General features: G+C 41.0%; 2 protein-coding genes and 1 long non-coding RNA gene across 15 annotated transcripts in view; 1 reads left to right on the top strand and 2 right to left on the bottom strand.

The window, feature by feature from the left end:
* Window positions 1–1,117, top strand: part of LOC127007035 (uncharacterized) — a 167,387-nt gene extending 166,270 nt beyond the window's left edge. For all 7 annotated transcript variants that reach the window (XM_050877538.1, XM_050877536.1, XM_050877535.1 and 4 more), the window contains one exon: window positions 297–1,117. The gene's annotated coding sequence lies outside the window, so the exon portion shown is untranslated. The remainder of the gene's footprint in view (window positions 1–296) is intronic.
* LOC127007038 (uncharacterized) lies at window positions 273–6,322 on the bottom strand. The gene is made up of 3 exons (XR_007760043.1): window positions 6,198–6,322; window positions 2,783–2,888; window positions 273–403 (listed from the first exon to the last, which is right to left on the bottom strand). It is a non-coding gene; the product is annotated as an uncharacterized LOC127007038 (long non-coding RNA).
* Window positions 6,323–8,080: 1,758 nt separating this feature from the next.
* LOC127007033 (uncharacterized) overlaps window positions 8,081–27,098 on the bottom strand; it is a 64,683-nt gene continuing 45,665 nt past the window's right edge. For 4 of the 7 annotated variants that reach the window (XM_050877527.1, XM_050877525.1, XM_050877528.1 and 1 more), the window contains 8 exons: window positions 23,015–23,137; window positions 22,487–22,719; window positions 21,693–21,821; window positions 21,399–21,576; window positions 20,853–21,089; window positions 14,313–14,566; window positions 13,265–13,451; window positions 8,081–9,173 (listed from right to left, as the gene is read on the bottom strand). In XM_050877527.1, coding sequence (XP_050733484.1) covers window positions 8,934–9,173; window positions 13,265–13,451; window positions 14,313–14,566; window positions 20,853–21,089; window positions 21,399–21,576; window positions 21,693–21,821; window positions 22,487–22,719; window positions 23,015–23,137 — 1,581 coding nt within the window. In that variant the 3' untranslated portion in view covers window positions 8,081–8,933. Of the gene's footprint in view, window positions 9,174–13,264; window positions 13,452–14,312; window positions 14,567–20,852; window positions 21,090–21,398; window positions 21,577–21,692; window positions 21,822–22,486; window positions 22,720–23,014; window positions 23,138–23,941; window positions 24,114–27,098 lie in introns of all 7 variants that reach the window. The other 3 variants (XM_050877521.1, XM_050877520.1, XM_050877529.1) reach the window with 2 other exon arrangements.

Genomic DNA, 27,098 nt, shown 5'->3' with positions numbered 1-27,098 from the left:
GCCTAGGAGGCATATACTCCAATATTTACTTAGTTTCTGCCTACAATACAACTATCATGCTGTGTGAGGATACAAGCTTTAACATACCTGACCAAAATTGCTTCACCAGTGTGTTACTATGGTCTCAATTTTGAGGCAGCTAATCATGTAAGCAAATGTGTTAAAGATGTTAACTAAATGCCAGGCAGGCTCTAATATCTAACTACCATGTCCACTTAGGCAAATATAAAAACAATGAATCTAAAAAAAACAGCTGAAAGTCCTTTTTAGTTAATATCATCCCTTCTTCCTGACAGACAGCTCCTGACATATCCCTGGCAGCTGGTTCATTCCACCACCGTGTGCAAGGAGTCTCTGCCCTAGCAAGTGCAGGTGGACTGGCTGAGTTCACCAGTCAGCACACCTGAAAGAAGCAATGACAACATCAGAATGAAGAACAGAACAATTCCTTAGAAATAAATCTAGGACAAAGTGCAGAAACAAAATAAATTTTGATGGTTTCACAGTATTTCTGTATAGCAGTATATTTGAAGCGTAGGATTTAAATATACTTCAATTAAAACCCTGTTAGTGAAGAACAAAAACACTTGTCCAGTGATGGTGTGTGTAAAACATTCCTTGTAAATTTTGTGAATTAGTTTATATTGGTGATACAGGTTGGGACCTTGATACACTATTTAATGACTATAGATACGCAATCAGAGCCGGTAATGAAAATGCTCCTTTCTAAACATTTTAAAGAAAGATCACAGGATTGTCTGGAATGATAGCTAGCTGATGTATAAATGTTTGTACCTTTACATTTTAGTTGGATTTGGAGGGATTGAACCCGGGTTCAACCACCCTCCCTCACAGGTATTACTAGTTCATTTATGTACATAAAGATCTCTGTTAGAGGTAGGGGGTTCACCAGAAAAGGCAGGCACTGCCCGGGGATCGAACCCGAGTCCTTCCGCTTGCCGGGCGGACGTGCTACCCGTTACACCACGGTCGCCTCTCGGTGACAACCCACACAATCTCTGTCCTTGCTTTTCCTACTTCTACTCTGACCTCAAAGCACTGAATATGATGGCAATGTCAACCAAAGCTGTTTGGTAAATAAATACCTTTTGTCTGACAGTGTTGTTTTCATTTACATCAAGGAGTTCACTTCTCTGTGATTCTTACAGTGTGACCTTGATAGTTGAGGACTTCGTAGCTTAGAAAGGCCCATTCCTCCACTCCTCTCGTCTCTCGCTCCCTCTAAAGCAGTGGTTCTTAACCTGGGGGGCGTGAGCCCTCGGAAAACTAGGAATTTCTCTATGTTTTTTATTCTCTTGACAAGACCGTGGGCTAATAGTGAAAACTTTATGAAAAAATGTTAAAGTATATCAACCACACATTCAAGATCTAGTAGCTATGAAGCAGTGTCAAGTATCTCACTAATGACTAGGTAATTCATACTCATTGAAAAGACTTAATGTCTTTTTTTATTTCTTTAAAATCTGGGAGGAAATTTTCTTCACAGATGCAAGGGTGGTGTGGTAGTAAAAAGGTTAAGAACCACTGCTCTAAAGTTTCACTCGCTCCACAGGCCCATAACCATTATGCTTAAATCCAACAAAGGCATCCAAGAAACAGTGAGGTGATATGTACTACTCTATACTACCTACACTATGTTCTGCCTGGGGGAAGGGATGGCATGCTCCTCCCTTCTCCTTTGATGTGAATATCAACAATAAACTTATCAATCAATCAGTGTATACTTAGGGTAACTAATAAACAAATCCTTCACTAAGAATGGAAGTAAAAAGGAAGACAGGACTGGGCTGGTGTATTTTTGGAGAAGATAACATAATGAGAGGCTCTTTACTGATGTGGTGAAAGTGAAGAAATAACATTGCGTTCTGCCTGTCTGAGGACATTGACCAAGTCTCTGGAATATAAGTGCCTAAATGTATAAGAGAACCGACGAATGATAAGAGGACAGGCAAAAGTTGATGAGATAAATCAAGAAATGGCAATATGAAGAACAGATGCAGGGGAGAAGACAACAGATGGAGAGGTAGATTGGGTACTAACTAACACAGAAAAGATCAAAGGGGAGGCCGTTCAACCGATGGTATGTAATTTTAGGAAGTTTCGTTTAGTCGGCGCAACGTCTGTGGTCATATGCCGGAGAGAGAGGAGGGGAAGGAATTATAGGAGAATGGAACATATCCCAAGGGACGGGACACAACCTCCGATTAATACCTGGTAACCATTCACTGCTGGGTGGACAGGGGCGTCGGGAAAGCCGCCCAAATTTTTCCACTCCGCCCGGGAATCGAACCCGGGCCCTCTCGATTGTGAGCCGAGTGTGCTAACCACTGCACCACGAAACCCCCGAATGTAATTTTAGGAACAGTGATATAAAAATTGGAAACTAGTGGCATAAATTGATATTAACTCTAGAAAGAACTATGTCCTCCAGAAGAATGATACAGGGTAATGATATATAAAGTAGGCTAGATACCTAAGCGAAATACTCTGTCCCGAACTAAGTATTTAATGAAAAACAGTGTATTCAGTCCCCTCATCCTCAGTTGGTAGCCTACGTCCTTGATGATTGGAATATGACTAACATTACATAGAATTTTAAGACAGGAAATAATGGTTGACCTATTAGTCTAGTGTCAGTGGTAGATAGGCTCGAGAGCTTAATTCGCGATGAAACTGTCGTTACCTAGTCATTAATAGTGATTCACATAGTTTCCGAAGCAAGAGATCCTGTAATGGTGGCGGTACATTAAACATATCTGACCTTGAGCGCTGCTGCTGTGGGGGCGGTGCTGGTAATAGACAACTTCCGGCACGATACAAAGACACCCGGGCCGCACAACAGCGTCTCAGCAGATTCAGTCAGTTTTCTGCAAATTGATTGATTGATAGTTTATTGTTGAATGTATAGGTGCCACAAATAACGTTGCCAGATTGTCGTACTCAGCCTCTTATATGAACCGACTTCCGATCCAAGAACAGTCTCGTGGTCCCCAATAACGAAATTCATTTATATTTATCGTTAACCCGGTAGCTGCGGGGATCATGTTTCTTAGGTTTGGCTAGGTTAGGTTAGGTTAGGTTAAAGGCCCCTCTAAGCAAAATAATGAGATATAATCATCACTCACACAAACCATTTCATAATATATATCAACGCATATGTGATCAGTTTATGCATCATCTATCTTGGGAGGTTTATATCATAGCAGAAATTTGGCCCATCGCTGGTAGTACACGGTAAAGCCACAAATTTGGCCCGTCGCTGCTACCGGGTTAAAATAGTTAATACCTGATGCTTCTTGGCAATAGTAACGCTTCAGAAACCGGTAAACACTATGCTCTGAGTACGATAATCTGGCAACCGTGACCACAAAGGAGAAGGGAGGAACATGCCATCCCAACCCCCAGGCAGTACATAAGTGTGATTGTACAACTAGTGGTACATATGGAGGCAGCACCATGAAACGAAAAAGGCACAATGATAAGAAACAAGTCTCTGTATTCATTCCCATCTAGTGCTTGGGCAATGTTCTCCGTCCCCACATTTTATTGTCTTATTGTCCAGGGGGAGGTACCGCCCCCTCCTTTGTTGTGCTTTCCTTCCTACCATTGTATCTTTTTAATTTCATGGTGCTACCTACACATGTATTAATAGTTGTATAATCACACTCTGTCCTGCCTGGGGGTTGGGATGGCATGTTCCTCCCTTCTCCCTTGTTGTTTACCTGCAACAATAAACTATCAATCAATCAATCAAGTGCAAAAAAAAGAAGGCGTGGTAACTTTCATGCTTCCCTTCCCTTCCCCATCCACAAACAACCCGAACCCGTATTTGTGTATCTCCTTAATTGCCTCCATCATCACTCCCGCCTTCCTTCTCTCGACCCCTCCGCCTCCTGCGCCTCGTTGGTTCCCTATAACTGCCGTTACAATTACTTGCCGCAAGAGTTTTATTTCCTGACTTACAATAACTACACGTATATGCGTCTGTGGATGCTTAATCGGCACAACATTTCAATTAGGAAAGAAAACAAACAAAATATGAAGAGAATTAAGGAAGTGGAGTATTAACAAGAATAAAAACAGTAATTAAGATAAAACAAGGAAGGGGAAGACGAGAGAGAGAGAGAGAGAGAGAGAGAGAGAGAGAGAGAGAGAGAGAGAGAGAGAGAGAGAGAGAGAGAAAAGACAAAATTTAACTTTAGTAGTATTTGTTATATTGTTTGGTTAAAGTTTAATTATATTACCCATAGAGGTGCTTAGGGGCCAGTCAATCAGTGCCGGCAATATTGGAGTTTGCCAATACAAAATAGGCTTTCCTTACTAAATTAAGTAACGACTATTAACGGTTCGATGCTTCTGGATACGTGCCGATCTGATGGCTTCCAAATGCCCCCTGAGGCCAATGTTTAAGTGGGGGTGGTTACGGATTTGATGGGTTTAATTACTATTTTGGTAACTATTTTACCGATTTATTGGTAGCACTAGGTTACTATCTAGTTTAGGGTATGTGCATGTATGTATGTGGGTATGTGTGACCGGTGGCAGAGAGGTTCATGGTTGTGGGGTCTGGTCGTCGGCTACCCGGCACGTTCTGACACATCCCTCGTTGCCTCCCTCCAAACAAGGGATCGACGGTTCGGCTTACCCTCGCCTCTAACAATCTAACAAGCTAGTTTTAGGTACAACCGATACTTACAAAAAAAACGTCCTGAAGTTCCCATTGACTGTGAAGCACCTAAATTAACTACGTATATTGCATATATTACGGAATTTATTGATGCTTGATGTCTTGGAATAACTAATCCACTTAATAGAAGAGGAAGTAGTACAGGTTTAATTAAATTACAAGACTAAACCCTGTATCGTGGGAAATATGTAGTATGCTTACGTTATGCAGTGGTTCCCAACCTTTTTTCCAGGCGACCCCAATCATGCACCTCTAGACATGACCGTGACCCCACTAGTTTAGTTGTATATGTTATGATATAATGGCCCTATGTTTGATATTTTGAGGTCTTGGCGACCCCAGGAAAAACGCTTGACAGTTGACACCATAGCTTAGCTTTACACACACACACACACACACACACACACACACACACACACACAGCACGCCGGGGGTATACAAATAAGGTGCCCGATAAACAATAAACAACACCAGAACAACTAACGAACCTACACCATACAACTGTACACTCCCTACTGTCTTTTCCTCTCCCCCACCTGTACCTTCGGCACTAACCCACTTCCTCTTCTTACTATACCCTTGATAAAAAAAAAGGGCGCGCTCTTTTTGTTCACTTCCTGTAATTGATTGAGCAAGAAGGATTTACTTAAGTCTCCTGGACCTTTCACTTATCCCTGCCGTACCATAAGTGACCCAAGGAAGCTTACCACACAAGACCGACATCGCAAGCAAATCCATAAAACATGATGACAAGCGAATAAATAGAGAAAAAATGGAAGAATGAAAGGAGGAAGAAATGTGAAGAAATAAAAGATAGGGACAAAAAGTTGCTCAAGTTGATGATGATGATAAAAAGGTAAATCTTAGAAATAGCGGCTCCTGGCGGGTGCGCGTTTAGGGCACGGTGTGGTGGTAATTACAACATTTCTAGCACGTACGACGGGGTTTTGACAAGCGGACAGGCGTGTTATGTCACAAAGGGTGTATTTTTCCACGCTGGCCTCACGATTTCTTCCAAGTCGATGGGCGATGAGACTGCGAGCTCCGGGGTGAAGAAAGGGAAGAGCCCGCGTGGAAAAATACACCCTTGTGACATAAACACCTATGTCCGCTTGTCAAAACCCCGTCGTACGTGCTAGTAATGTTGTAATTACCACCACACCGTCCCCTAAACGCGCACCCGCTAGGAGCCGCTATTCCTAAGATTTACCAAAGAAACTACCAATCGTCGGAGATTACAGAAACATTCGCTGCGTCCTTGAGTCTCTTACATCCACTTTAGTTCTCCCCTTAAAAAAAAAACTCGAATCGAAAACACAGATGACTACTTAGTTGGCACACTAACACCCTTGTATCCATCACTATTCATCACGGAGACTGGAGGAAGTTACAAAAAAAAAACAATACCTTCACACACCCACAGCCATCAACGCGCACCTACATTCACAATTCCACACATGCGAAGCTAATCAATTGTGAAAAAACTTACTTGGAATGTGGTAAAAATCCATGTTTCGGTAAAGATTCGTTTAGGTCCGTGCCAGTATCTCATAATCTACTTTATGAAACATCACTATCTCTCCATACATCTTTTCTACAAACCTTCAACAGTCATGGGAACGCTTTGAAAATCCAATTCAAGGACTTTTTTTTTAACTCTTTAAAAAGGGGATAATGTTTACGAAAGCGCGTCGCCTCTTCTGGCGACGGCCGCGGCGACGCTGCAGCCGCCGCAGCCATAAAATAGCTCGCAAAGGGTTTAGGGTCGGGGAGCATATTTAAACTACTCCAACCGAACTTTACGACCTACTAGAAGGGGGGCTGCGCCCCCCTCGACCCCCCCTTCTAACCAGGGGGGCTATGCCCCCTGGACCCCCCCACATGTATATGTGACTTATTTCAGCGAGGAGGTATTTCTCGCAACACCGGCTGCAGCGTCGCCGCGCTCGTAAACATTATCTCCTATTTTCAAGAGTAAAAAAAAAAAGCCTTGAATTGGATTTTCAAAGCGTTTCCATGACTGTTGAAGGTTTGTAGAAAAGATATATGAAGAGATAGTGATGTTTCATAGGGTAGGTAATGAGATACTGGCACGGACCTAAAACGAATCTTTACCTATGTTTCTCTTGTTGCTCCTGTTCAGCTTGCTCAGAGGCAGACAGACAGGCAGACAGACGAACATCCTCACCCTCCAAAGGCTACGGGCACACTAGGTGGTAGGATATTCGCTGAACTCTTCTGGCGATTCGGATCAGCAAAGGGCACACGTTTCGCTAATAGTTTATATACTGAGTTCTCTTTCTTGCTGGTTATAGTACTTATTTAATCTTTAGATCCACTCAATTACATTTGCTTGTGTGTTCCTTCATCAATCTATAACTATATCTGTATTTATTTACCTATCTATAATTTAGCTTCTGCATTGCATTTGTCTTTCAGTTAAGGTGGATGAGCGAGGAGGAGGAGGAGGAGGAGGAGGAGGGGGGAGGTTGCATGAATAATTGGTCATCAACCCATTATTATTATTAAGCTGTAGAGAAAGAAGAAGATGAAAAAAGTAAAGAGAATCTGTATGAACGTTTTGGTGTGGGCGGCCTAATTGTTCCCAAAGATGCATAGCACCTTGACTCCGTAGCAGGTCTGAGCGCCGCCCTGGCCAACCGAATGAGTCAACAGTAAACAAGTATTTGATAGAACTAGGGAACTTGCATGCACGCACAAGACAAAAAAGTAAATCGCGTACACTTTATTAAAATTAATCACAATGTAGTATTGAGATAAACGATGCAGCCAATGAACTTTTAATACATTGAAGTATGTATGAAACAACAGATTATCATTATAATTTGGTTATTATGATCACTAAGCTACTAAAAAGAGAATAAAAAGCTCTCAGAAATATAGAAAAAGAAAATATTGTAAGCTAGAGCCTAATCCAGCCACAAAGTATGCACGCTGTACTTAAGAACTAAACCTAAATAAATGCTTGTGTGTTCCTTCATCAATCAATAACTATATCTGTATTTATTTACCTATCTATAATTTAGCTTCTGCATTGCATTTGTCTTTCAGTTAAGGTGGATGAGCGAGGAGGAGGAGGAGGAGGAGGAGGAGGGGGGAGGTTGCATGAATAATTGGTCATCAACCCATTATTATTATTAAGCTGTAGAGAAAGAAGAAGATGAAAAAAGTAAAGAGAATCTGTATGAACGTTTTGGTGTGGGCGGCCTAATTGTTCCCAAAGATGCATAGCACCTTGACTCCGTAGCAGGTCTGAGCGCCGCCCTGGCCAACCGAATGAGTCAACAGTAAACAAGTATTTGATAGAACTAGGGAACTTGCATGCACGCACAAGACAAAAAAGTAAATCGCGTACACTTTATTAAAATTAATCACAATGTAGTATTGAGATAAACGATGCAGCCAATGAACTTTTAATACATTGAAGTATGTATGAAACAACAGATTATCATTATAATTTGGTTATTATGATCACTAAGCTACTAAAAAGAGAATAAAAAGCTCTCAGAAATATAGAAAAAGAAAATATTGTAAGCTAGAGCCTAATCCAGCCACAAAGTATGCACGCTGTACTTAAGAACTAAACCTAAATAAATGACATGTAGACGAAAAGGCAACAAAGGGAGTTACATAAGATTACAGTTGAGATACAGGCAAACTATGATAGCCGTCTGGTAAGAGAAACACAATAAAAAGTTCGGATTATGCAATATTCGTAATGGACACATACTAAACCATCAGAGCGTACAGCAAGAACATAATGAAGAAGAGATCAAGGAGCTTTCACTGGTCCAACACTTTTACAGTTGAACGAATGTCCCAGTAGACTTGGGACAACTCAGGGATACACGGAGAGCGGGACGCCTCATGCTGCACTTATATAGGATGTTTGGTAACAATTTACCTGACATCAAGCAGCCATATCAGGGTTTGGCACACGGATGACTGATTGACAAGGCTGAAGAACCATGATGGGAAAGTACCCAGCCATTAATCTTGTCCCCGAGGGTAATTACCGACGCTAGACAGAACGGCATGTGCACGAGGTCAACATTTTCAGAAGAACTATGTTAATGATACCCAAAGAAACATAATATCAGTAGTGGCTGGTTATTCTGCTGGTGTTTAAGCTTTCATTTTAACAGAAGAACATATGACGGGAGGTTGCAGGGCGCCGTAATGTATTTGTGGTGCGACCCAGATATCAGAATGAGGCGGCGTTTTCGCTGCAGAACACTGCGAGGGATAGAAAGGCACCTGCAAAGTAAAGGAATAACGGACCCTGCATGTGAACTAGACTAAGAGCCATGAGTATATTCCTGTTAGAAGCATCTTGCTCATTCAGAAACTCGTCGCTTCCATCTGCTTCTTTCCAAAGCCGTCGCTGGGTGTCAAACTGAGCTTTTTGTAAAACTTCTGTCGTCCATCTCTCTATCAGTCCGGCCTGAGAAGAAAGATACAATTATCACCAGATGCAAAGTTTTTATTGTAAACATAGTGTCCGTTTTTACATCGACAGAACAACTATAGTCTAACTATGGATCCCTCCCGTCAACGCCTGAATCACTAGCTGATTGGCTTGATGTATAACAGGACACGTGACGTGTTTGACATCAACGCAACGAGGAAGACACCTACCGAAATGGGCGTAAGCCACTCCCGGTGAGGTGTATACGGGAGGTGAGGAGGGTGCTGCAGCCCACCAAAAACCCTTCCCGTGTCCTCACTTTCCGTTTCCCTATTGTCTCATCAACACTAGGGAGTAGTTCAGCATGCTCTCTAAAGACAGATTCTCTTACTTTACACACCTGCCTCGGGAGTCCCCGTCTTGGGGGGGGGGGACCACAAATGCCCCCAGAGCGGACTCCACTTTCGACCCTCGACCCAAGAGGTGTCTTGATACCTCTTCGAACTCTCCCTTCATTAACTTCTGCAACATTCGCGGTCTATGTTCTACTTTTCATTCTGTGGAGCACCACCTCTCCTCCTCTAAACCTCACCTTCTCTTCCTAACCGAAACACAGGTCTCGGAGGCTACTGGCAGCAATCTCTGCTCTGTTCCCTCCTACTATCTCTATCTTAGATATCAATCCAAAGCTGGATGTTGCGTCTACGTACGCAAAGACATCACTTGCTCTCGTGCCCGCGACCTTGACTCTTCAGAGTTTTCCACCATCTGGCTAAAACTTCATTGTCATTCTATTACTAAATACACCTGTGCTGCTTATCTCTCACGTAACTCTACTAACTATGTAAAGTTCTTTGACTACTTGAACTCTAAAGTGGAGCACATCTTGACTCACTCTCCCTTCGCTGAAATCTCCATCTTAGGAGATTTCAATGTTCACTACTAGCTTTGGCTTTCATTCTCTTTCACTGACCAGCCTGGAGAACTAGCTTACAACTTTGGTATCCTCAATGATCTAGAGCAGTTGGCTCAGCATCCTACACGTATTCCCGACCGTCTTAGAGACAGGCTCAACATACTAGACCTCTTCCTTACCTCTAACCCTTCTGCTTACTCTGTCAAACTGTTCTCTCCGTTGGGCTCCTCCGATCACAATCTTATTTCTGTATCCTGTCCTATCGCTCCTGTACATCCTCTGGACCCACCGAAGAGGCGATGCTTCTGGCATTTTATTTCAGCTCGGTGGGACGACCTGAGGATGTACTTTTCCGATTTCCCGTGGAATGATTACTGCTTCCAGGAGAGAGACCCCTCTGTGTGTGCCCAGCGCATCACAGAGGTGATTGTCTCTGGAATGGGGGCACACATTCCACGTTCTTTCTCTACTCCTCATGCTAAAAAGGCTTGTTTTAATCACGGTCGTTCTCGTGTTATCAAAGATAGAGAGGCAGCTCACAAAAAAAGGTACCAGAGCCTTCGCACTCCTGCTAACCATGATCTTTACATTTCTGCCCAGAATCATGCCAAATCTATTCTTCGACTTACCAAAAGCTCCTTCATCCATAGCATATGTCAAAACCTTGCTTTTTCTAATTCTTCCAGAGACTTCTGGCACCTAGCCAAAAATATCTCCTTCAATTTAACTTCTTCATCTTTCCCTCCTCTCCTTAACCCTGACGGCTGCACCGCCGTCTTATCTATCTCTAAGGTTGAAGTCTTAGCTCAAACTTTCTGTAAAAATTCCACTCTGGACGATTCTGGGCATATTCCTCTTACGCATCTTCCCTTTGACTCCTTGATTCCTGTTATTAAGATTCTTTAGAATGATGTTTTCTATGCCCTCTCTGGCCTCAACCATCAGAAGGCTTATGGATCTGATGGAGTGCCTCATATTGTCCTTAAAAACTATGCTTCCGTGTTGACACCCTGCCTGGTCAAACTCTTTCGCCTCAACCTGTCAACATCTATCTTTCCTTCCTGCTGGAAGTACGCCTCCATACAGCCTGTGCCTAAGAAGGGTAATCGTTTCAATCCCTCAAACTACAGTCCTATAGCTTTACTTTCTTGTCTATCTAAAGTTTTTGGATTAATCCTTAACCGGAAGTTTCTTAAGCATTTATCCCCTTCTGATCTTCCTTCTGATCGCCAGTATGGGTTCCGCAAGGAGCGTTCTGATGGTGATCTTCTTGCTTTCCTAACTGAGTTTTGGTCATCCTCTCCTAGCCGTTTCGATGAAACTTTTGCTGTTGCGCTAGATATATCAAAAGCCTTTGATACGGTCTGGCACAAATCTTTGTTTTCCAAACTCACCTCCTTCGGTTTCTATCCTTCTATCTATACCTTTATCTTCAGTTTTCTCTCTGACCTGTCTATCACTGCTGTAGAAGACGGTCACTGTTCTTCCCATAAACCTATCAACAGTGATGTTCCACATAGCTCTGTCCTATCCCCCACACTCTTTTTCTGTTGTTCATTGGTGATCTTTCTAAAACGAACTGCCCTATCCATTTATACGCCGATGACTCTACAGTATTCAGCTTCTTTTGATAGAAGGCCGACTCTACAGGAACTATACGGTTCCAGGATGGAGGCTGCAGAACGCTTAACCTCAGACCTTACTATCATTTCCGATTGGGGCAAGAAGAACCTGGTGTCCTTCAACGCCTCAAAAACTCAATTTCTTCACCTATCAACTCGACACAACCTTCCAAATACCTATCCCATATTCTTCGACATCACTCAGCAGTCACCTTCTCCTGCACTGAACATCCTCGGTCTATCCTTAACTCAAAATCTCAACTGGAAACTCCATATCTCCTCTCTCACTAAATCAACTTCCTCGATGTTTGGCGTCCTGTATCCTCTCTACCAGTTCTTCTCCCCCGCACAAACAAATGCTGTCCATATACAGGGGCCTTGTCCGCCCTCGTATGGAGTATGCATCACATGTGTAGGGGTGCTTCACTCACACAGCTCTCTTGGACAGAGTAGAGTCAAAGGCTCTTCGTCTCATCACCTCCCCTTCTGATACTGACAGTCTTCTTCCACATAAATTCCGTGCCATGTTGCCTCTCTTTCTATTTTCTATCAATATTTTCATGCTGACTGCTTTTCTGAACTTGATAACTGGATGCCTCCTCCCCTCCCGCGGCCCCGCTGCACTTAACTTTCTATTCTAGATCATCCCTGTACTGTCCAAACCCCTTATGCAAGAGTTAACCAGCATCTTCACTCTTTCATCCCTTACACTGGTAAACTCTGGAACAGCCTTCCTTCGTTTTTATTTCCTCCTGGCTATGACTTGACCTCTTTCAAGAAGAGAGTATAAAGACGGCTCTCCACCCAAAATTGACCTCTCTTTTGGACACTCTTTACTTTTGTCTGCTGTGGGAGCGGCAAGTAGCGGGCTTTTTTTTTAACACTTTTTGTTGCCCTTGAGGTTGTTTCTTTGTTGCGAAAAAAAAAAATCCCCGGCAAGGTGAAATTGGAATCAAGGCCTCTGATCCTGTACAGCAACGGCGTCACATTGGTCAAGACTTCCCTAAGCATTACACTCCTGCTATGACCTGATTCACTGCAACCATAAAACATCCTGCACTGGACGACGCAGATACTCCAAAGCAGAACTCAGAAACACGACCCTGTGTGCATGTTCAGAGGACTTCAGAAAAAAAAGACAACTGAGGACTCACGCTGCTGCTTCGCTGATAAAACAGTCCAACACCAAAATATATATTGCATTTTTTATCCATATTATCAGAGTCAAACTTCCTTCTCTAAATAAAATGAACATCAGAATGACTTTGACCTTGGCCTTTATATTTCATTCAAGGTCACCTAGCGAGCTATAGCCTAGAGATGCCTAGGCGTTTTTCAATAATTTCCCAAGATTATGTAAAATATAACAGCCATGACGCACACCTCTTATCCTAAAATGTTTCTCTGACCTAGAATTTGAAGGCAGCCAAAATCACAGGATTAGATTCTAAAGGTGGTTCCCTCTCTGAATGTGATCTCTTGGGCCTAAATATATAATGTATGAAAGTCAATGCTTTTATTACCTTCTGCACAGTTTGGATGAGATCTGCGCTTAATTAACGGCTGTACTAAGCCCTCTAGAAACTCACCCCGTGGAAAGCCAAGATGTAGTGGTCCAGGCTGGCCTTGAAGGGGGTGTTCGGGGTGAGGGGCCAGCCACAGTAGCCGGGCAGGATGTTTTCTCGCGCGACGTAAAGTGGTGTTGAGCCTCTCTTATTGGTGAACTTCTCAGTGACCATTGCTTTCATGCTTAGTCGTTCAAACATAAAGGCTTTCCTGTAGAAGGAAGATCGGGCTTTACTGGGTATTAGGTGATGTCTGCACGTTTACAATAGAATTATTTATAGTGTGTGTGTGTGTGTGTGTGTGTGTGTGTGTGTGTGTGTGTGTGTGTGTGTACTAATCATCAGTCTGCATCCCTTTATTGCAGGGCATGGGCCTCTCCCAAAACTTTTACGCTCGTTTCTATCCTCATCTTTTAGTTTTAAGTTTGAATATAACACTCCATTTTAATTTCAACACATTATCTGATGAACTGCCTTCCCTTGGGACTTATTATACTCAGTTATCCAACTGTTGTCCTCTCTCGTACATAAATATGCTATCTGACCATTCGTTATTTTAATTGCCTTCTCGACTTCTTGGTCAATGTTCACTTCTCTTTTCTACATGTCATGGCGGAGATGTCGCATTCATTGAAACTTCGACTTCAGCAAGCGCGCGTAAGTACACCTCGGTGTGCATGCCAGACAGATACTATGAAATCGACCGGGAGGTTTTGGCACTAATTCCGATGATGGACTTACTTTTCTCGTATGGCTTGCTGCATTCCTGCTTGAGTGGTGGGTACATATTCGATTCTTTCACTCACTGATCTGTATATTTTTGAAGTAGACTTTTTAAAGCCCACGACAAAGTCAGTGATATCTGGTTGAATCATGATCCTGAAATACGAATGAGACACATTTGGAAAATCTTGTATGTATCGAAGAATAGTGAATAAAATTGTTTAACTTTCCTGCTAAGTAATTCTAGTCTTTGGAAAATGTCTTGCAGTTGACTACTGATGTAATGACTGCTGCTGATAATATAATGATGATGACTAAGCAAGGCGTATAGAAAAAAATAGGTAATTACTTCACCCCAGTGTCGACGAGTTCGGTGAGAGTTTCCGGGCGGGGAGGGTATTTAGGAGCTGTGAGGCTGGCGGTCAGGTTACTGCGGTAAACTGTTCCCACGATGAATGCAAAGATGAGCCACGCCGTCAACACCACCCGCGTCGGACTCCGCCGTGGCAACTCCCCATGAATAGCTTCGTCGAGCAGCGTCCCCACCACCTGCTTCACCACCAGCCACGCCCCGGCGCTCTTTCCCTCGCTCCTGCGGTTCATCTGGGATGCGGAAAATATATAACAACTCTTGTAGTTTAGAATGAGACACGCCCAAGGAGGATAAAGAACGCAAAGACATTCTGAAGGGTAAATCGTAGCATATCAAAGATAGTGACAGGGCCATGTACACAGAACTATGATAAGCACGGGAGTGACGGATAGGGAAGGATTGTAAAGGAAGAGTAAGAGTAGAAAGGTGCGGCAGTACGTGCACACGAAAGGAAAGGACATGCCAGTGAGATCCCTGGGAAGCAATAGTTGTAAAGCGGATACAGAGAGGCTTCAGAGATTATTTATCTTGTGTCCGAGGAAGCTGTCATGTGCTGTAAAGACACCAAAGAACGGTTCGAAGAGCACAGTGAAATGAGGACGTCAGAAGGGAAACGAAAGTAATGACAAAAAATTGGGGATGTTGGTAGATGACGGGACTTCATAAACATTCTCAAATATCTATCTCTATTATGGAGAAATTGTTTTTTTTTTGAGTTATTGAAGGTCTCAAGGTTCCTTTTACCCCGATCAGAAGGTATAGCAAGGTCTGATGTTAAGCGTTCTGCACCCTCCAGTCTGGAGTCTTGTAATTCCTGTTGAGAAGGTCTTCTGTTGAAAGAAGTTGAATAATGCTGAGTGGAGTCGTCAGCGTATGAAATGGATAGGACAGTTTGTTAAATATAGAAGGTCATTGATGAATAACAGAAAGAGAGTGGGTGATAGGACAGGGCTCTGTGGAACACCACTGTTGATAAGTTTAGGGAAAGAACAGTGACCGTCAACCACAGCGGAGATAGAACAGCCACAAAGGAAGCTGGAGATAAAGGAACAGAGAGAAAGATAGCACCCGTAAGAGGGCAGTTTAGAAAGTAAAGACTTGTGCCAGACTCTATCGAAGGCTTTCGGTATGTCTAGCGCAACTGCGAAAGTTTCACCGAAACAGCTAAGAGAGGATGACCAAGAGTCAGTTAAAAGAGCAAGAAGATCTCCAGTAGAACGCCCCTTGCGGAACCCATACTGGCGATCAGACAGGGAATCAGAAATGGAAATGTGCTTTTGAATCATCCAGTTAAGGATTGATTCAAAAGCTTTAGATAGGCAAGAAAGTAAAGCAAAGTAAAGTAAAGTAAAGTGTATATATATATATATATATATATATATATATATATATATATATATATATATATATATATATATATATATATATATATATATATATATATATATATATATATATATATATATATATATATATATATATATATATATATATATATATATATATATATATATATATATATATATATATATATATATATATATATATATATATATATATATATATATATATATATATATATATATATATATATATATATATATATATATATATATAAATCCGAGTTCGGCGGTGGCCGAACTGGTAGCGTACTGGCCCACATTCACTGCGTGATGGACGACGCGGGTTCGAATCCCACGCTACCACTCGGATTTTTCAGTCACCGCCGAGTGGCTTAAAACCACATCCTGTCCTGAAGACCACCCATCAACCCGGACTCTAGAGGAAGCCGTCCAAGCGAATCAAGAACGAGTTCGGGGCAGCTTGAGCCAATGCAAGATGGCGCCACTATAAACACTCGCCTGCGCCAGAACGGGCTGGGCCGACCATCAGGCCCCACCTGGAAGAAGCCTTGGGCCGACCATCAGGCCCCACCGGGAAGATGCCTACCGGCGCAATAGGCAACAACGTCAAAAAAAAAAAAAAAAAAAATATATATATATATATATATATATATATATATATATATATATATATATATATATATATATATATATATATATATATATATATATATATATATATATATATATATATATATATATATATCTATATATATATATATATATATATATATATATATATATATATATATATATATATATATTTTCTTTTAGTCTTATAAGAATCTTATTCTCTTTTGTAAGAGTATTGATGACTTCACCGAAGCTGGTCATCGTTTGGCTGTTGGCTATACCGCGATTTCGGGTCCTGGACCCTTCTTCAGTAGCTCTTAATGTTTCTTCCTTAGCGGTGAGAGGTAGAATGAAGTGGACTGGCCGCGCGCCATATCGACCATGAAGCTCACCCGCCGCCTCAGTTACCACCTTACAAGCGGAACCCCAAGAAGACACTTCCAAGAAGTTCACGGCAACACCCTCACAAGAAGTTACTTAGAAGAAGGCACATAAATAATTGATAGATGCACAGACAACAGACGCCTGCAAATTTTAGAAGCCCTGCACATCAAAGAGCTGAATCCCAACTTAAACATCCAGTCGACAGACCTGCAGGCCCTCCCGAGCTACCGAAGGGGCGGGGCTAACTCCAACAACCAATCACAGCCCACTGCGCACCACGCACCCAGAATCCTGAGCCCAGCCAGCGCTTAAAAGAGCGGCGCGCGGCCAGTCCACTTCATTCTACCTCTCACCGCTAAGGAAGAAACATTAAGAGCTACTGAAGAAGGGTCCAGGACCCGAAATCGCGATATAGCCAACAGCCAAACGATGACCAGCTTCGGTGAAGTCATCAATACTCTTACAAAAGAGAATAAGATTCTTATAAGACTAAAAGAGAATATTCTTAAGAAAATATTCAATGCCGAATTAGCCATCACATTCAATGAGACATGCATAAAAGAGAATCTCCTGCCCATATACACCCTGAATATATATATATATATATATATATATATATATATATATATATATATATATATATATATATATATATATATATATATATATATATATATATATATATATATATATATATATATATATATATATATATATATATATATATATATATATATATATATATATATATATATATATATATATATATATATATATATATATATATATATATATATATATATATATATATATATATATATATATATATATATATATATATATATATATATATATATATATATATATATATATATATATATATATATATATTTATATATATTTTAGTTTAGGGTGAGGCGGTACTGACCCACATTCGCCGCGTGATGGACGACGCGGGTTCGAATCTCACGCTACCACTCGGATTTTTCAGTCACCGCCGAGTGGCTTAAAACTACCCACATGCTGTCCTGAAGACCACCCATCAACCCGGACTCTAGAGGAAGCCGTCCAATAGAATCAAGAACGAGTTCCTGGGGCAGCATGAGCCAATGCAAGATGGCGCCACTATAAACACTCGCCTGCGCCAGAACGGGCTGGGCCGACCATCAGGCCCCACCTGGAAGAAGCCTTGGGCCGACCATCAGGCCCCACTGGGAAGATGCCTACCGGCAATAGGCACGTAAAAAAATAAAATATATATATATATATATATATATATATATATATATATATATATATATATATATATATATATATATATATATATATATATATATATATATATATATATATATATATATATATATATATATATATATATATATATTTCTATTTCTGCCGTGGTAGACGGTCACTGTTCTTCCCCTAAATCTATTAACAGTGGTGTCCCACAGGGTTCTGTCCTATCTCCCACTCTGTTTCTGTTGTTCATTGATGATCTTCTTTCCAAAACGAACTGTCCTATCCATTCCTACGCCGATGATTCCACTCTGCTTTACTCAACTTCTTTTAATAGAAGACCCACCCTTCAGGAACTTAACAACTCAAGGCTGGAGGCTGCAGAACGCTTAGCCTCAGACCTTACTATTATTTCCGATTGGGGCAAGAAGAACCTGGTGTCCTTCAACGCCTCAAATACACAATTTCTCCACCTATCCACTCGACACAATCTTCCAAACAACTATCCCCTATTCTTTGACAACACCCAGCTATCACCTTCCTCAACACTAAACATCCTCGGTCTATCCTTAACTCAAAATCTCAACTGGAAACTTCATATCTCATCTCTTACAAAATCAGCTTCCTCGAGGCTGGGCGTTCTGTACCGTCTCCGCCAGTTTTTCTCCCCTGTACAGTTGCTGTCCATATACAGGGGCCTTGTCCGCCCTCGTATGGAGTATGCATCTCATGTGTGGGGGGGCTCCACTCACACAGCTCTTCTGGACAGAGTGGAGGCTAAGGCTCTTCGTCTCATCAGCTCTCCTCCTCATACTGATAGTCTTCTACCTCTTAAATTCCGCCGCAATGTTGCCTCTCTTTCTATCTTCTATCGATATTTCCACGCTGACTGCTCTTCTGAACTTGCTAACTGCATGCCTCCCCCCCTCCCGCGGCGCCGCTGCACTCGACTTTCTACTCATGCTCATCCCTATACTGTCCAAATCCCTTATGCAAGAGTTAACCAGCATTTTCACTCTTTCATCCCTCACGCTGGTAAACTCTGGAACAATCTTCCTTCATCTGTATTTCCTCCTGCCTACGACTTGAACTCTTTCAAGAGGAGGGTATCAGGACGCCTCCTCCTGTATTTGATCTTCCTTTCGGCCACCTCTTTGTTTCTTTTTAGGAGCAGCGAGTAGCGGGCTTTTTTATTATTGTTTTCTTTTGTGTGCCCGAGAGCTGCCCCCTTTGTTGTATTTAAAAAAATATATATATATATATATATATATATATATATATATATATATATATAAATATATATATATATATATATATATATATATATATATATATATATATATATATATATATGTACAGTCGCGATATGAAATGATGTCGCCGTGAACGTTTATTTTCGATCACGCATGTATCGTTATATATTTTCAAGAGTACCATTATTTTCCTGTATCTTCATCATAACTTAAATAAATATATTTTACAAGCTTGAAAAAAATAGAAAAGAAATATTCAGTGATATCTTACGAAGAGTTGTTGAAGTATTTTGACACAAAGTGCTTTCGTTCACCAAGAAACAAGTTAAATGAAGTCCAAATATCGACATATTACTCAGACAGAAAGTAAAATGATGTCTTCATGATCATTGTTGACAACAATAAATATAACATATGCACAATTTATAGGACATGCATAATTAATTGATATTCTAAACTAGGATGGCGTAATTTATTTAATTTATACTCTCGTATGATGATGACGTCATCGCCCGCGCACTATACCTATTATTCACCCCTGACTCACTCTTTGCCTTTCGTGGTCAACATAACGATAACAAAAGCTTTCCGTGGACTTCTAATGCATGATAGTGATCAAGACAGCCTATAACTACCCTGGGATAGTCGGAGATGGAAAAATAGGAATAAATAGCTTCAGAATAGTCGTGTTTTGTAAGCTCCTCACTCTCTGCCGCCGATCGCAAACATCATTGCCTTTCTTGGTCAATATAAGGATGATAAAAGCTTCATGTAGACTTGTAATGCTTGGAGGTGATCAGTGGAACATGTCCACAGCTTATAAGTGCCATAGAATAATCGAGGAAGGTGGGGAAATAAGAATATATGGCTTTGAAATGGAGGTGGTGGTCGTGGCTGCGGGCAGCGTTGCCAAATATTAGGCTATGGTTGAGTGTTCGTAGAGGCGTCCGGAATTTTGATAGTTCAGATATGGCACCCTACCTATGAAGGCATTCTTCATTCATCATCGTTACTGAGCAATGTTACTATATATTTCAGTGCCCATGCTTATAAGAAGCCATCATAGTGAATAAAAGGTGTTTAATGTGAAACCTTATTATTTGATCGTTTCTTAATCAATAAAACGCAAAGTAATGCCAGTAACTGTCCATTCGCTTCGTGTCATACTGTGAGTGTGTATTAAAACCTGCAGAAGACAGTTCATGGAATGACCCAGAATATATATATATATATATATATATATATATATATATATATATATATATATATATATATATATATATATATATATATATATATATATATATATATATATATCGCCTAAATCTGAACAACGTATAACAACTGTTTTGCAAAGATAAGCACACGACGTGAGCTAAATCATTTCAAGGTTGTCCTCAGTACTGAAGACAATACAGGACATTCGCAGTCGCAGTTTTTAAAACAAATGAATATATGATTGTAATTCAGGTACTGCTATGTTATTTTACCGTGTTTTACATCACAACGTATAATGGATTATCATTAAAAGTGAACATTATAACATAAACAATAAATACACATCACTTCCGTTACCTTCAAATGCTCCCGTACGAAACATTTTGAGAGCGGTGACATCACTTCATATTGAGACTGTACATATATGCATGCATAAATATACCCACCAACATAAGGACGATAAACACCAGAAGGACTGTGGCTGCCGTGGAGCCCCACACCGCGGGCTGCAGCGGGTGGTAGAGACTTTGCCAGCTGGGCTTGAGTGTGGGCTTGGCCATGAGGAAACCCATCGTTGCTCGCTCAATGAACATGGTAAAGTCATATCTTTCAATAAAGTGCTGCAAAAAGGCCACTTTGATGGGTCTAATATAAGCTTGACGCTGAGATATTCGCGGCATTACCTGTCACATAAACATTAGAATTTAATTACATAACTCCACTGAATTATCATCATATAAATATAGGTATGAATATTAGCTTGACGAGTGATTAGACATATCATTTCCTGTCGTACATAATGTATATATATATATATATATATATATATATATATATATATATATATATATATATGTATATATATATATATATATATATATATATATATATATATATATATTTATATATATATATATATATATATATATATATATATATATATAATTGCATATTTTTTTATGTATTGCAGTTATCATTTGTTTGAAACTTACATACTCCTGCCCTTGGAAAGGAAGAAAATTAATGGAGAAGTTCAGGGCTCCTGCGAGCTCTGCCAGAATAGTGTAGCCCCTTCCAGCGTAACGAGGCACTTGACTAGTTTTGTCTCTTGTTTCCGTGAAGTAGGGCTGCAGAGGGAACCATGATACGTTGATGCTCATTCCATGAAAGCTAGAGTTGAAAACATCTGTTTGAGTTTGGTTTTAATGGCAGAACAATTTACTCAATTATGTGGTTTGAGGCGAGTCTTAAAAACAGATCAAGCTTACACGCATTTTCATCCTTACTTTTTATATTTTTCAGGGAAAGCAGTGTGTCTATTCACGTATGTCCATCCATGACGTATGCTCCAGCTGGCCACAAGGACCACCCGAGCCCCCTGGGGAGTGTAGGGCAGGTGCGCGTACAACTGGCACCTGTAGGACGAGGTAGTCTCGAGAGGACAAATTGACACTAAAGATTGTTATTGGAGTAGGATTCCTCTTAGATAGTGTGGGATAAGATGAGAATTTGACTTTTCGGCAGACTGAACTACATAACAAGGTTAATTTTCATATATTTCATATTCTGAATTTTCGAAGAAGTTTCCAGTATCTTTGCATCAAAATGAAGTGCAGTTTTTAGACTCGCACTAAAGGCCGGAGCCTTTCCTCTTTGATGGAGGTTGGCCAACATCACGCCTGTGTCTGTGTCTCGTTATAAACCCATATCAATTACTCAAACCTTATAATGAAGTCTTTTAGCATTTGGGTCCATTCGTTTTTCAAGTCTTATGAAAAAGTTTGGTTTGTTTCCATCTTGTCAATTTGCATACAGGAAATAAAATATCACAAGCGATACACTTCTGACCATTAATCAGACTAGTGCAGTTAGATTTTCTGCGGCATTTGATTGTGTCAACCATGTTAACCCCTTGTTTAATATTAGCACCACAGGAATGTCTGTAATTTATTGCCTTATACATCGCAGAGAATGTATTCTTCCGGCTCAACTTAATACGACAGAAAAAAATAGATAAATAAGAGAAAATAAGAAAGAAAAAATCTCAGAAAATCATTTAGTTGGGAATATTTTTCTTTACCTTTCATCATCATACTCTGGTATCGAAATAAGGAACATGGTGTTCATCATAGAGAAAGTCCAGTAATCCTGCATCAACCAGCTAAGCTGTGTCTTGGCCAGCCTGGTGACCACCAACAGCCTCGTCTCCCACACCATCAGGCGGCCGCTGTCACCCGCCTCCGCGAAGGCAGCCAGGAAGGCGGGATCATCGCTCACCACCACCACCGTCACGCACCAGGACAGCAGCCGCAGCTAGGGCCGTTCCAGAGGGCCCAAAAGGGATAGAAAATAGCATTCTTTGATGACGGCGCCCGGGTCATCAACACCAAGGTTAGGCAAACTGCTTACTTGAATAGTTATGCGGTGCCAAAGCCCAGAAGCATATTTTAGGTTTGATATATAGGGTTTTCAAGACTTTAATACTCAAATGCTTTCTAAACTGAAGCTTTCTAGTTCCAATGCTGTTTATTATAAAGTACTCATAGACTTTGTTATCGTCTGTCCACATAACTCTGAGAGATGCGTCCATCCCAAGACACCCACTCACCCGTCGAGCCTGGGCCACCAGCCGGGGAAGCAGGGTGTGGGTGGAGTTGGCGTCGTTGCCCCTCTCACCAGAAACTTTGAATACCGCTTCCCCGTCAGTTATGGAGTCGTCGGAGCCAGTCATCTGGACCCAATTCAAAATTAGTGCCGATAAATATATATGTATATGCGGTAGGATCTACATTTTGACAATCAAATTGGCAAGGCACGAAGTGTCGTCAAAATTGGAATCTCCATTTTTTTTTATAGCAAAGGAGACAGCTCAAAGGCATCAAGACAAAAAAAGCAACAACAACAACAAAAAGTCCGCTAAGAACTGCTCCAAAAAACGAGACAGAGTAAGAGGCCAAAAGAAAGGTCAATTTCGGGAGAAGAGGTGTCTTGACACTCCTCTCTTGAAAGAGGTCAAGTCATAGGCAGGAGGAAATCCAGATAAAGGAAGGCTGTTCCAGAGCTAACCAGCAGAAGGGATAAAAGAATGAAGATGCTGGTTATCCCTTGCATAAGGGATTTGGACAGTATTGGGGTGAGAGAGAGTAGATAATCGAGTGAAGCGGAGCCGCGGGAGCGGGGAGGCAGGCAGTTAGCAAGTTCAGAAGAGAAGTCAGCATGAAAATATCGGTAGAAGATAGAAAGATAGGCAACATGGCGGCGGAATTTAAGAGGTAGGAGACTGTCAATAAATGGAGAGGAGTTGATAAGACGAAGAGCTTTAGCCTCCACTCTATCCATATTTTTGCCAAAAGATGAAGCTGACACAGTCGACACAAGTCCTTGGTTAGATCATTATGATGGTCCATTATCACTGGAAGCCTGATTTCACTCACCTTTTCATTAACATTATATTAAGACATCGTGAAGAAATTGGAGCTACCTGGAGTGCAACGTAATGGCAATACTCTACAGTTTTAACTTACTGCTCAGGTACCTTGTTATGTGCTGTTTCAATGGTTGTGAAGGTGGAACTGTCATCATCAAAGACGAAGATGAGAGAACATCGCTGCTGAAGTGTCTTCTTGACCGATTTGGTCAGTATTTCATGTGCCGCTCGTTGCAAGTGTGTGCCATCGCCTGCCTCTAGCGCACCCACACACAATTAGCTAAATTAAACATTTAAAAAAAAGACTGAATGAATCAGTCGTTGTTATAACTACTAAATTTAGAAAAATCAATGAATTTACTGAGTTTGTTTGGGGTTTCGTATCAATTATTGTTAACTAATGTCGCATAATAATCTCAAATTTATACTAATATTCAGTAGGTGGCTAAAACCAAAACAGTATTACAGATACGACTTCAAGTTAATAATGATCACTGCTTAAATATACATTCGCAAGATATAAGGCAGGCGTTCCCTCGGCTGCACGAACGCTATCAGTTCAAGAATGATTTAAGAGTTCTGGGACGGAAAATGTTCATTACCATAGACACTTGAAATCTTTGTAAAGTGTGGCGTAGCTGAGGTGGATTTTCCTTTTTTCTTTTAGCGAGTTATTTGATGTGTTTTTTTGAGTGAAAATCAGTACTACTCCCTCACTATATTTGGTTTCATTCCATCTATCTATCTGGTCACGAGCGTAGATGCGGCACATGCGCTTTGCTAGCTCGTGATTGGATGAAAATCAACCTGTCCACATTGGTTACTTATGATAAATATTTAAACAATTTTAATAATATCTTTGAATGTTTATGTACAAAGAACCTCAATTTAAATAAATCCCAATTATACCGGTTTGCATCGCTAATATACCATGCAAGCATACGACAGACGAGCTTATATCAAACAGTATTGTTAGATTATTCGCGAACAAACTGAAACTTAAATAATTATCCTACATTTCATTTTAGGTACATAAAGTCATCGGCTCAGTAAGTGGAAATAAATGGTATTTCAATAATATATTGCATGTAAGTCACCTGGGTAATATTTAAAATAGAATTAAATAGCATGAGGCTAGGCTATGTAATTTTGTAAGAAAACAGCCTGAAAACAACCTGAAATTCATAAACATTTCATGTCGTTTCGCACATTAGGCTATCCATGTGATTTACATGCAGCGTGCATACACTGATACTTTTTATTTGCACTTACTCAACCAGACGTCTTCTTATGTGCTTGAAAGTTAGGATAAGCATAATTATTTAAAACCCAGCTCGAGGGCGTATGATCTAGCTAGACTATAATTCGTGTGTTTGTATGGTATAATAATTATTGATATAAATCAGCATACTTGGATCTATTTATATAAGGTGTGAGGGTTTTTGTATACAAACATTCAAACATATAACTAAAGAAATAATATGAATACTTACCACAAGTCTATAGAATTTCCCGCTTGTGAATGGGCAGATGAAATGAAACCGAGTGTAATCTATGTAACGCAGAACTCCGTCCAACTATAATTCAATCACTTAAGGTGGATCTCCAGTTCTTAGGGCCGCTTTCACAGCCATTTTGTTTTTTTTGATCGTTGCCAATGGCGGCGATCGCCGCTATAGTATTTCCACGTAAAACTGGCCGATGGGGTAATGGCGGTTGCGGGGTTAGCCCAACCCCGCACCTTGGCACACACCCCAACACCTTTCGCTTCCTCTGCAGTCGCCACTACTCCATAGGCCAGTTTCACGTGGAAAACTATAGCGTCGATCGATTGCCATTGGTAACGATCAAAACAAACAAAGTGACTGTGAAAGCGGCCCTTAGAGAACATTCACTTAGCTGGGACCGGATCCAAGATGCACTCGCCTCGTGCTCAAAGCCCCTAGTTCAATCACAGTTGTTCTCGTGCTATACAAGATAAAGAGGCAGTTTGCAGGTGTACCTATGCCTTCGAATACTTGCTCATCATGACCTTTACATTTCTTCCCGGAATCGAGTCAAATCTACTCCTCGACTCACCAAAAACTCCTTCAATAATACATAATGCCCCAAAACTTCGCTTGTTTTAATTATTCTTCCAGAGACTTCTGGCTTTTTTTTTTTTTTTTACGTTCTGGCCTATAGTGTCGGTAGGCTTTCTTTAGGGGCCTGGTGGTTGGATCAAGACCGTCATGGCGCATGCAAGTGTTTATAGTGGCGCCATCTATTCTTGGCTCATGCTGCTCCAGGAGCTCATTCCTGATTCACTTGGACGGTTCCTTTTGAGTCCGGGTTGATGTGGGGTCTTCAAGACAGCATGTGGGTATTCTTAGGCCACTCGGCGATGACTGAAAAACCCCTGATGGTAGCGGATTCGAACCAGAATCGTTCAAAACGCGGGGAACGCGGGACCCACACGGTAACCACTCAGCCACCGCCTCCCCATCTACCCTAAAATATCTAACAACTTAAGTTCTTAATTTTTTCCACCTTTCTTTACTTCTGATGGCAACCCATCTGTTACATCTGTCTCTAAATATGAACTGTTCGCTCAGACTTTCTTTGAAAATTCCACTCTGGACGATTCGGGGCATATTCTTCCTACTTATTCCCCCTGACTCCACTATGCCTGTTATTAAGATTCTTAAGAATGGTGTATTCTACGCCCCCTTTGGCCTGAATCCTCAGAAGGATAATGGACCTCATAATGTCCTTAAAAAACGTAATTCCGTACTGACACCCTGCCCGGTCAATCTTTTTCGTCTCTTGCCTTTTATCATCTATCTTTCCTTCCTGTTGGAAAAACGCCTACACAGAATTTGTGCCTAAGACGGGTGATCGCTCTAATTCTTCAACCTTTCTTAAGCCTTTGAAACAGTCCTTAATTATAGTCCATCGATTTTAACTTGAGCCCTTGGGCTTGACTCACACAATGGACAACTCAAGTAGATCTCACTCTCGCACCCTGCACAGTCATGCAAAAGAGAGTGAGAGAGGTAGCGACTCTTTGAGGAGAGTAATGGAGTGATGTGGCACTAGCGCGGTCTCGAGGGGAATCCTTGAGTCGCGTCCAAGGGCTCAAGTTAATATCGACAGACTATAACAAGAAAGTTTTTCAGCATCTATCAACTGCTGACTATCTCTGATAACCAGTACGGATCATGAAAGGAGCGTTCAACTGGTGATTTTATCTTCCTAACTGACTCTTGGTTATCCTTTCTTAGCC

The sequence above is a fragment of the Eriocheir sinensis genome, chromosome 34 (assembly GCF_024679095.1).
Source record: "Eriocheir sinensis breed Jianghai 21 chromosome 34, ASM2467909v1, whole genome shotgun sequence".
In the NCBI taxonomy this organism is placed as follows: Eukaryota; Metazoa; Arthropoda; class Malacostraca; order Decapoda; family Varunidae; genus Eriocheir; species Eriocheir sinensis.
This window is presented reverse-complemented; position numbering and strand designations above follow the sequence as displayed.